Raw genomic sequence first — 12,558 nt, 5'->3', positions numbered from 1 at the left:
TGTGGATTCCCATGGATCTCTGTCCTGTGGAAACCACTTGTACCCCTAATATAAACTCTCCACTGTTGGGAAAATACACAAGCAACACCCGAGTGTGAGCTATAACCATTGAAACTGTGTTAACAATGATCTCTAGTTTGCCTGCATCATTGGTGCCTATGGCAACGACTGCAAACCAAGCTCTTATTTTACTTTATTGGTGTTTTTACTCGGTTGACAAATCAGTTCCTGTTACATTTACACACCAGGTGAATGCGACCCAAATCAGATTTTTTTTTGACCATATGTGACCCACAACTGACTTTTTCATGGCAGTCCAGTTCCGATTGTACTGTAATTATATTTGGTTACTATCACACTGTAGGTCTTAAAGCTCAATTCACTTTGTATTTTATTTTTTTTTGCATGGTTGTTTACATTTCCAAATATATTCAAATTGTACGTGATCTCACATGTGAACTACAAAGAACCTAAAACTATCTTACTTTTTTTTGTCTCCTTTCTGTCTTTTCAGCCTTTAACACAGTCCTTCATACTGATCTTGGTTTTTATTGTTAAAACAGTGATTCCTCTCCACTGTCCCCTCATGCTTACTCAGCTGACTGTCAGAAATCTCCATGTCACCCAGAGATTTACCTTTAAGCAGAAAGTTTATCGACATGATAACGGACAGCAGTGCGAATGATAAACTTTAGACGTGATGATGTAAATAATCTGACATAATCAGTGGAAAGAACTGTGCGGTCCGTGAATAAATGATTTAATTTGAATGGAAATTTAAAGCTTGAAATGAGATTACATGTTTGCTAGCTGTTATTTCTGGCTCACATCCTCACTGAACTGGATGTGATTCATGTAATGAATCAGGTCTACTGACAGAAATGCTTTTGTTAATTAGATCAGCGTGAAAAGCTATTTTATTATAATTAAATCAATTAGTGGGAGCAGAAATATGGGCTGTAAATCAGTTCAAGAAATAATGACAGAAGTAGTTATGTAAGAGGCCGTGCGTCCGTTTGTGTGTGCGTATGTGTTTGAGGTTGTAGCGGGAGGCGTGCCAGTTAAAACGCCTCAAGAATCCAGCAGAGTTTCCAGAGCAGCGAGCGAGGCAGCGCTCGGGGATGAGGAGCCCGGGCGTCGCGCCAGCGGCTGCTGGGACTTTCAGGGTCAGATGTGTTCGAGTCTGCAGGACGTCTGCTTCAGCACAGCTGTTCCAGCAACATGAGCAAAACCAGAAACATTTCCAGACCTCAACTCTGCCTTCACAAAATTAAATGTGTCCACTTAAAAAGTCTAGCAAAGCTAACATGGAAGTGTTTTAAATATTAACCCTTAAATAATTCTATATTCTACAGTTTCAGTTTAGGAAAAAGCATCTGCTTTCAATTGGTCTATTTTTGTTGTGCGGTGTTAAATTCGGTATTACTGGATTCTTGATGGCTCATGTAATTAAGAATTATGTAAAAGGGTCAGTTCAGGACAGAAGAAACTGAGTCTAAAATATTTTTATGACCCAAGTTACTGTTTCCATCACACTGACGGAAATATGAAATGAAGTGTGGAGCAGAAACAAAGTTCCTGCGACTCCAAAGCATTAGCTGCTAAACGGGGAGAAAAATTAATTCTTCATATGCGTTCTAGAGAATAAATCAATAACAATATGTATTGTGATAGACATGTCATCAATATTCAAAATATAGATAATTCACTGGACTCTGAACCAGAACCGCACAGCATTCTGGGAGATGTAAGCAGAGGAAAGACTTTAGCGGCTCAACTTCTCAAGGTTAGCTAAGCTAGGTTTTTGGCGTTAACTAACGTGCTTGTTCCTTGGTTACCTAGCAACTCACTCATTCTTTGGTTACCTAGAAACAACCTGTTGAATAACTTGCGCACCAGCAGTTTCAGGTTTTGCTACCGTTAATCATAGCCGCTTAAGAATAAAACAACTATGGAAAGGTCACGCCAACACATCCGTAGTATTTATGTAAAACAAAAACTAATCACTGTCATTATTTACTGATATGAAACCCTTGTATCATGGTAAGTTTTTCAGCCCTAATGTGTTCATTGAATCAAGTAACGGCTTTAACAAGTTCAGAGGTGTCCAAGGTTTTTGTCACATTGGCCAAAATTGTTGAGTGAAAAGTATTTGCAGTACAAACGGCTGAGGTGTCCAAGACTTTCTTTTCACTGAGTTGCTTCCAGAACATCTTCCCGTTTCTAGTTCAATATCTTAAATGCTTCAGTGAAGATTTAAGGCAAAAACAGTAACTTTTCTTATTCTGAAGATTATTGGCACACACACCGTTCTGCTTTTTAAAAATTATAGACTTAGGTTATACTTTTAATCAGAGATATCCCTGTTTAATAACTGGCAATCATTTTCATTCAGCCAAATATTCTGCAGTTTTTTTTTCTACCAAAATATTTTCTGAACATAAAGCAGCCATTCATGCTTTGGAAGAGCTGGGTAGAGGCAGAACTGGACAGAGGTGCCTCAGTTCGGTATAACGAATAACATAAATGCACAGTTTGTTAAACTGGTAGATAATAAATGCAGTTGTTAGACAGTTATTGTCTCTGGATTAAAGTCTAAACGATGACCTTTCGTTGATCAGTAGTACTGTGAATCATTTTGACTGAAAACAGTGTAAAAGGCAGTTTTTGGGCTCTGCTTCCAGGAAACCCATTTCAAACATTTGCATGTATAATCTTATTCTTTATTCATTATTCACGTTTCATGAGAATCGATGAGAGCTGAAATTTAAACAAGTTTTTAAATTAAGAGAAACGGATTGCTGCAAAGTCTATTTTTAGTCAGTGACTCAATTGTTTGACCACATCTGGTCACCTCTGCCAATCTCACAACCGTATTACAAACCAAATTGACTGCAATTACTTGAATCTATATAAATTAACTTCTCTAATCATATATTTCAATAGAATTACACATTAACTGGACCAATTTGTTTTAAAATGGACCTTCAGAGTAAATGTGTTGTGAATTGGTGCCATAAAAATAAATTTACTGTTTAATAATTCAGTAATTTGCATCCATTTTTAAACAGATGTGTACTTGTTTTTATGTAGATTAGAAAAAGCTTTGCAGATTGTACATTGCACGTTAGAACTAGCATAGCTTCTAGCTAAGCTAGTTAGCATTAGAAAAGAAGATCACTAGCTTAACTGAGTTCAAAAACACCCTCATTTCTAAACAAGGTCACAAGTCTTGTTTATTATTTGCAAAGTAATATCCCAAAACCTTTAGGACAGGGTTAAAAACAAGTCTTTTTACCTGCATCCCTGCTCTAATCAAACATCTGAATTTCATCATCAGCATTCATTCACCTCTGCTGAGGAGCCATTAAATCAGGCGCTGTAGAAAGGACACATCCAAAAGTTGCAGGCTAGTAGATCTGGAGGACTGGATTCGGGCACAACTGGTTTAGGAAAAGCTCTTAAGTTTTATGCTAGGCTAAACTAAGGGTTAAGCATCTGGGAGCTGGATTATTTTCAGTGTGCTAGCCCTAAAAGGACCTTAAATTATTGATTTCATTATTGTTAAATGATGCTCTCTCCATTCCCCAAGCATGAAATATTCAGGAAACGCAACAGCAGTGCTCCCGATTCTATAAATACCCGGCAGAGCAGCTGCTTTGCTCCAGATTGAGGTTCTGTTTTTAAACTTTTCTTTGCCTCATGTTCATCAACCTTCCTTACTTCCTACACATTTAAGATTTTAAATTGTAGCTGAATCCATGAATGTTAAAGAGGTAAAAAAATTGATCAAGATGTTTTGGGTAAAGTCTGAGTTTGCCAGTTTTTCTCATAATTTAATAAAATTTACATGTGAAGTCTGATTTATTTAGCTACATATCAAAATTAGACATTTTTTAGAATAAAAAATATTCTAAATATCTTGAAAATATTAAACATGCTGTCATGTTTTATGCATTGATGACATAATTGCCTGAAATAATTTTCAAGAGCTATAAGCTTCAATACAATTAAAAAGAAAAAGAGTAATAACATTTATCATCTTTAAGCATTTCTACCCAAAAGACTCAAAAAGAAAAACACGACACAATTTAGATTTAATTATTCTTTAACCTCACAATGTGAGTTCATAATCTGTACACATAAAGCTGAGGATAAAATTAGCAGATAAATATAAAACTAAGCAAAATAGTACTCTAGGTATTTAGTCTATGACAAACACTACCAATCACTGTAATGGTGATTGTTTACCAACATGTTTCAATGCATATTTTATCAAAACACACAGCTGTGATGGAACGATGTGGCAAGAAGCTAAATCCATTCAGCAGGTCTGAGCGTTCAGTCTAATTTCAGTTTTAAACTAAACAGAATTATGGTAATTTTTAATGATTTTCCTTCTAAAATACTATATTTATATTAGAACTGCAGCATTAAAGGATCGCCTATTAATAACTCTAAACCCTAAAGATTATCACATCAGGAACACAGATAGAAAATCAAAAGCAATATGATAGTTTTGGACTGAATTATGACATGCTTTTAGTGTTTTCTAATTGTGTGTTTAAGCAGTTTAATATCATGCATCCAGACTTATAACATAACATAAAAAAACAAGATGTTCTACTTTGGAGAAAAGCCAAAAAGTAAACACAGGTGACGAGTTAATGTCTTCACAAGCCAGAGAGAATCGATGCCGTTGTCTGTCAGGAACGTGTCTCTTAAATCTGGACGTGGATGTTTGTTGTCATGGCGATGATGACGATGACGATGGCGGCGGCTCTCGGCTGTGGATTTTACCAGTTGTCCAAGAAGTCGAATCCGGTCTTCAGGATGCTGTTACTAGTGTTGAACTGTGAAAACAGCGATTCAACAGTACTGCTGAAATGAGGGTGAACTGATTGTTTCACTGTTTAAAACCTAATGGGCTTCACATTCACATTTATTCTGCAAAGATGTCAAATTCTCAGCTTTAAATTTACAGAAATTTTCAATTAAATTTTTAATCCAATGTTAAAACAATAAAAAATAATGTTAATAAAAGGTGAGAAATTTTAATACAGAATTTGTAAAAACTGGGATTGTGGATGACTGAAGGGATTAATTGTAATGGATTGACTATTGCAATAATCAACTAAGTAATTGATTAATCATTAACTGGAGTATATAGACTCTAAAAAAGACAATTTGCTGAAAGAAGAAAAACATTTTGCATACAAGGAGAAAACAATCTGTTCTAATCAGAACTCCTAAAGTGTCAATTTTAACTTCACCTGGTTCAAATTCTGTTAAAAAAATATATTATGCACCATTAAATAGTCAATGATTAAAGGGGTAAATCTAAAAAATAAATGATAATAGTAATAAGCAAATCAGCCCTAAAATTTGATGTTAAGTCGGATTTTTTTTCTTTTTGCTGCAGGTGAATTTTTTCCTGCAAAAGATAATATTTTTATGACCTAAAATGTTTATTTGCATTTTGACCAATACAAAAATTTCAACTGACAAGAAATGTTTAAACTTTCTTTAAAATAAGACCAGTTTACACTTTTACACTTCAAGAAAAGCAAATTAACTTACACGACTCCAACTGCGGTATAAAGTCCTACCCTTCGTTAAATAATTGCTATACAAATAAAGAAATAGGCTACAACTGTTTATTAGTGTGGCAGCACATATCAAAAACTGCTACCGAGTTTAAGACATAATGTCTCTTTGATGTTAAAAATATAAAACTTACCAAAACCTGCGCAGAAACGCGGATCGGTTTCAGAACTCACCTGGGAAAAGGTGGGGCTCACGTCCAAGGGGGGTGAACCTTCCTCCGCTTTCTCCTTCTCTGCGGCGCTGATGGGCTTCGAGGGCTTCGATATCAGATTGGATGGAAACATTTCATCCAGGGTGTTGCTGACAGACGGCAGGGTGCTCTGAGATCTCTCCCAGCCTCCGACCGAAGATGAGGCGGCGATGGGCGGCGCCGGTGTGGGCGTGATGGAGATGGACGCAGGCGTTGCACTGACAGCCACGGGGGCTGGGAGCTGCGGGGCTGGAGGCTTGGGGGCTCTGGGCTTTATGGACTTGGTAGGAGCCGGAGGGTGAGACTCTGCAGCTTCAGGCTCCTTGGAGATGACAGAACTCTCCTGAAGAAAGATTTAGTTTAGCATTAAATGTGGAATATAGATGGATGTATCTATCCATCTATATTCCATTGCACCAATTGCAGTTTTCTGGACGATCAACAAGATTTAAAAACCCTGACCTGCTGACTCAGACTTTGGCTGATATCAAAATTGTTTTTGTCAATGTTGCTAAATGTAGCAATAATGTTGCTGAGTTGGAAACAGTGGGGCGACTATTGTTAACAGCAGACATGAACTGGTGGGCCGGTCTGTCAGTCAAACTTCTCTCACTGCAGAGGCGAAGAGGACAGCGACTGATTTTTACTAAAGCAGATAAGATCAGCTTCACTTTTAAGTATTGGTCGATCACCAATCATTTCACAAAACTAAGGAAATCAGTGCCGATAAATTAGCAACAGGCATAATTCTCTATATCTGTGTTTCCTTTACAAATTTGCACAAATCATTTTTTCTATTCTGCTACTGTTAAAAATAAAAATAAAAAATTCACAATTGTGGTGTTTCCATTAAATAAGAAACAGTTAAAATCGCGTGAATAAGTTCTTTCACACCAATCATTAAAAATCATGGCGACGATGCATGTAAACAGCTATGTGTGATTGCATTCGTAATTCAGCCGGTTCATCACAAATTGTATGATATAAAAAAAATATTTCCATGGCAGTTTTGCGAAATACATCTATTTTGATTCAGACAAAAATCCACCACATCTCAGCGCAAAAACATTTAATAGAAAAACGTGTTCATTCAAAGTCGCCGTGTTTTTATTAAGCAAGTTTATTTTCTTTTTTTATATTTCAATTTGCGTAACTCTTCGGTCAGTAGGATTAGAGTTTACCTGTCTGAGGTAGGAGGGGAGGGGCTTCTCTCCTTTCTCCAGGGATTTGATCTGACTCGGGGTCAGGGACTGGAAATCAGCCTTCTCCCCTTCCAGCCGTGACCTCTCAGCGCTGATCTTCCAGAAGGACAACTCCTCCTCCGGCCTCCGGCCCTCACTGACAGAAACCTACACGGGTCACACAAAGTCTTGAAATGCCCACAATGCTGAGGCCAGGGGTGTCCAAACTTTTTGTCTCGTGGGCAAAAGTTGTAAAGTCATAGACAAGAAAAATATAATTTTACCAACTGAACAATAAACTAAGCATGCAGTAAATAACATAAACAAATTAGTCAGACATTTTGTAAGAATGGGTGTATAAATCATTATATCCCCAAAATAAAAAAGCGTTTCTCACATTTGCCTCTTTAAAATGTGTAAATTTTTGGGGGCGTTTTTGGGTAGAAAAAGAAAATGATTTTTTTTTTGTCTCAGCTATAAAAGCAGGATTTTTGTCACATTCTGGATCAAATTTTAGTGTATTTAGCCATGTTTAATAAATTAATTAAAAGCATATTTTGGTGCTTTTGAGTGAAAGTCACTAAATACACATGTTCCTGTTTACTATAAAGAAAGAAAACACAAAAAGTGTGGCTATAAAAAAATTTATACTTTCTACTGCATCAAACATTTTCCACTGTAACAATAATTTAATTTGTGTGTAATAATATTACCCTAATTAAAAACAAAAACTCTCCACCTGCATCAACCAGGCCAAGCTTGTGTAATTTTTGAATTGCAGTTGGGGGCCAGGGGCCACATATGGCCCCTCACTTTGGCTCAGGTATTATTAGGCAGCTTCAGTTTTGTCAACAGTGAAATGAACTGCAATGTCTACTTTCTAGGTGCAAACATATTAGTACTAACTCATACTAACTCACAAGATATACCAGCTTGTTTTAATTAATGAAAAAGTATAAGGTACACTGGCAGATTATTTCACTTATAGACATTTTCCCATGTTATAAGTAAAACTAGAGGAACAAGTACGTTATTGAAATCAATATTCAAGAATTACTGACTTAAAGCAAGCTCCTAAATCTTACTGAAAAGTTACTTGTGAGTTAGTTTTCCCCATTTCAAGCGTAGCAAGATACCTGCACTCAATACTAAACAGAAATACTCGGTAGGATTTTGAGTTTTTGCAGTGTGATCCATACCTTGCCTCCTGCTGTACTTTTCCCAAGCTGGTTGGAATGAGGAGCTTTTGCACTTTTGGAGTCGCCTTGAGAAGCAGAGGTCACCTGATCTGCAGAACCTGACGTCAAACTGAACTCCATCTGACTCTGAAACGCACATCAGATTTTAAACACTCTGGTACATACACAAACATGTCTGCACAATGAAGATGGCTGCTTCCAGCTAATCAGGTTTTACCTTTGTCTCCCATGAGAAAGGGGCAGAGTGCTCATCCTGCCATGTAATGTCCTATAAAGAATAGAAAACAAAGGTTTTTACCAACCGGCAATGTTAGGGCTGAAACGATTAATCAGATTCATCATGTTTTATCGATTATTCAAATAATTGTCAACTAATTTAGTAATAGGTAAATTGTTAACTGGAGTAAACAGACTCATAAAAGGACATTTGCTGAACAAACAACACAAACAGAGCAACAGTTGAGCCAAGAGAGTATAAAAAATATATAAATAGATTTTGCATTTAAGATAAAAACAAGTTTGTCTGTAAATATGTTTCACCCAAGATTCCTCAAGGGGGATAGTTTTAACTTCACCCAGTTCAAACTCAGTAACGTAATGCTATCTTTTTGCATTTTAGGCAATAACATGTTTGTTTTCTCCTTTAAAATGAAATTTAGTTGTTTATTTGCATATTTTAATCTATTTCTAATACTGTATATAAAAGGTTCAAGTGGTTAAATGAAAAATCTGCAGAATGTGCCAATTTTTAAAATCTGATTAACCAAAATTGCCAGAATAACCAATAACTAATATAGTAGTAAGTTGCAGCCCTAGGCAATACAAGATTAACTGAATTTGACTATTGGGTTGTATAATTAGAACTACATAGCTCTAATTAATATAATATACAATTGGAATGAATTGGAGCTAAATATACTTACATTGGTAAAACTTATTTAGCTGAATTACTTGTTGTGAGTCGAAACTTTAGTTTTTAAATAGGTATTTTTCCTTCCAACTGTTACATAGACATATGAATGACTCAAACTTAAGAAAAAGAACAAAATCACTGACACAGCAGATGAATCAGGGCTGCGTCTACCAAAACAACTTTGGTCATAATTATACGTTTAGATGCTTTGTGCAAACATGTCTCCCATGTTAATATTTGGTTGAGTCAACACAAAATTCACATATTCTTTATCGCAGAAAAATTTGATGTAGCAACTCATATCTTCCTCCCAACTCCTCTGGGATTTGGGGTCATAGTTCAAGTAATATTTCAGCCATTTTACTTTACTTTTATAAGCCATTTACAAAGCTTTTACTCAACACATTACATTCAGTGTAGGGAAGTCCATATACTGATATTATGGTGTTTTCATTTATTTATTTTTTTATAGTTTTACACTGAGCCATGCTTTAGAAAGGGCTGATGGCAGTTGCCCAGGGCCCCGATTTTCATGTAGGCTCCACATTTTATTTTATTTTTTATGAATGAATGTTTGCAGTAATTGTACTTTATATAAGAGTCATATGCCCATATCCAGTTAGTTGTGGTAATATTTTAGGAGTTTTATTAATATAAACAATATTCATGTATTTGAAAATTATATATTTATAGTAATTTTGGGGGGTAGTTACTGGCCAAGGGATCTATTACGCCTACCACCATTATCTGATACCTAATTATGTATAGAATTATCTATTAATGCACTGTAATTTCTATTTGCAAAATATTTTTTTTTTGTGGATCAGGCACCAAATGGTTTACAGCCCAGGGCCCACATCATTGTAAATCCGGCCCTGTTTATAAGTTTCATCTACCAGTTTTAAATCGAAACAAACTATTTCAAAAATTTAACGATATAGTAATGATTAATTTCTTACAAAAAGAAGAAATAATTGGAATACATACTAATCAAAGCACGAAATATTTATGCCATTATTCATTCTTTGAGGTGTTACGAGAAATCATCTGTTGTGACGTCAAAGACGTGCTTTACGTCTACGTGGCTATTGTTAGCAGCCACACCAACGAAACCGCAAAAACCTTCAAATACAAACTGAAATGTTGTTAAATACCTCATCACCGAAGTGGACTGTCTTCTGACCCGTCTGGAGGAGCAGTCTGGGGTAACAGACCACCTCCTCTCGGTCCACTTTATGCATAGCATATCTGGCTCTGATATGAGGGTCCATCAAGCTGTTATCAATGGCGTTGTCTTGCTCCTCCGGGGTCATTTTCTCCCAGGACGAGCCGTAATCGGATTTGATTTTCTCCCGTTCCTGCATGATCTTCTTGGCCATAGAGTTGATGGAGGAAAAGTACTCAAACGTCTTCTTCTCCATCCTATGGGCGTCGAGCCCCGCCATGGTAGCGGCGGCCATCTTTAACTTCTAACAGCTGTTGTTGTATTTTGAGAGGAAACGGAAGCTGGGAAGAAGAGGTGGGACAAGCCCGTTGTGCGTGTTATTGACGCCATCTACTGGTGTTTTGGATGTACTGGAACAAAATATATAAAAAAGTAGCATTCCATTTGCTTTGACATCTTTTATTGCTAAAACATGGGCGGAGTGTAAATGCTATTCACACTTAGACTGCATCTGTACCTACGAGGCCGTAGTAGGGCCATTGTAGATAGAACGAAAAGGATTACATTTCCTAAAAAAATTCTCAGAATATTTCTAGGAAAAACAAGAGTTTGACTTTGAAAAGTCTAAATTTTTCTAGAAAAAGCACGGGAATTTCTCCATTTGAAAAGTCAAAAATTTCACTAAACAATATAAAATTTTGAGATTAGTTGCATAAATTTTATATATAGAAAAGAACAACAACAAAAATGAAGTCTCTGAGTTTTGAAGGTCAAAACTTTAGCAAGAAAAAAGGAAATTTTGAGATGTATCTCAGAAAATTGATAGAAAAACAAGGAAGTTTATGAGTTTGAAAAGTCAAAAATGTGCTAGAAAAAACAAAGAAACTTTCTAGAAATAAAACACAGAAAACTCAGAACATTTCCAAAAGTCTAAAATGTCACCAATGGCACCTGTTGGTGCTCCACCCCTCTGACTGAAAGATTTTCTATGCTGACGTGACTTCGGTTGAACCTGCTTGGCAACAAAAGGACACATTGAATGCCAGCAGGGGTTCCAATGAGAACAGTAAATGAAAATATCCACTTGTTCAATTGATTCATGATTCACCGGGTTCTATGAAACTGGTTAATAAATAGGGATTAATAACTTCTTCCTTTTTTGTTCACCCCAAGTAGCTCTATCTATGGTTGCGTCAGTTGACTGTGACTCAATGGAACAAGTGATTGTTTTGGAAAAGGGAAGTTTCTCCCTCCCACATCTTGATTTTGACTCCCAATCAGTGTATGATTTTGTGCACGTTTGTAAAGGCGCACTTGTTTTGCTGAATTGGACTCATAAAGGCAATGACTGCCTTGTAGGAACCCTCCCCCCCTGACACCCTACGTTTACTAGAGCATTGTCTAAACACCACAAATTTCTAGTTTTTTATATTTCAAATGTTCTGATATAGGATGACCAGCTATGCAAAAACATGTTAGCAGTTCGTTCCGTGGTTCCTTCATGTTCTGACTTCCAGAGGAAATTAAAACATAACAGTTTGGAAAGTGTACAGGAAGACAGCTGAAGAAGGCATCATCCTTTATAATTGTTTATTGTCTACCATATGCTAAATTTCTAGGCCAATTGCTCCGTAGTCACAACCTTGTTGGTCCCAAAATCATATTTTCTGTTAGTAAAAATGTGGTCTCTTTTCTATTATTGACAGATTTAACTGAAATATGGGGATGAGTTATATTTGTCAATGTAAGGGTCAATGTAATAAAATGTCTAAAAATTCAATTTAAAATAATTATTGGGTTGAAACACAACAGTGGCCCCTTTATGGATATAAGAATTTAGGTGAAACAACAGCAAAAACATCGCTAAAAATTGATTGAATGGAAAACCAGTCAAAAAATACTCAAACAAAAATGCCAGAATAAGGTAAGAGTCCAAACCTTTCCACAGTGCAGTCAGTGTGAATTAATAAAATAAACACATTTACAGCATACTGACAACTCAGCTAAAGACAAAAATGTTCTGTAAAAGTGTAACACACTGCACATAACTTTTCAGTTTGGTGTTTGAGATGTCAGCAAACTCTTGACCAATGCACCATTTAAGGAGTGAAATTATTGTTAAGTGATTCATGTTCTGGCAAATAGAGGGGATTTCAAGAACTGCAGAAATGTCTTGAATCATCATTCATTTCTTAATGTGTTTCTTCCAAAGAATCTGATTATTTTTTAAATAAAGCACTAAGCAGGCTGGAGTTAAATGCAGAGCTCAAAGAAAAGCCACGGTCAGTACAAGAGAGGCAGAA

General features: G+C 36.2%; 1 protein-coding gene across 1 annotated transcript; it reads right to left on the bottom strand.

Moving 5' to 3' along the window:
* Positions 1 to 4,078: 4,078 nt before the first annotated feature.
* On the bottom strand, positions 4,079 to 10,584 carry lg22h1orf198 (linkage group 22 C1orf198 homolog). The gene is made up of 6 exons (XM_044106145.1): positions 10,245 to 10,584; positions 8,395 to 8,445; positions 8,178 to 8,303; positions 6,979 to 7,146; positions 5,781 to 6,140; positions 4,079 to 4,853 (listed from the first exon to the last, which is right to left on the bottom strand). The coding sequence occupies exons 1-6, from the start codon at positions 10,548 to 10,550 to the stop codon at positions 4,797 to 4,799; spliced, it is 1,068 nt and encodes a 355-aa protein (XP_043962080.1). The 5' UTR covers positions 10,551 to 10,584; the 3' UTR covers positions 4,079 to 4,796.
* Positions 10,585 to 12,558: the final 1,974 nt, after the last annotated feature.

This window comes from Gambusia affinis, linkage group LG22 (genome assembly GCF_019740435.1).
Source record: "Gambusia affinis linkage group LG22, SWU_Gaff_1.0, whole genome shotgun sequence".
NCBI lineage: Eukaryota > Metazoa > Chordata > Actinopteri > Cyprinodontiformes > Poeciliidae > Gambusia > Gambusia affinis.
This window is presented reverse-complemented; position numbering and strand designations above follow the sequence as displayed.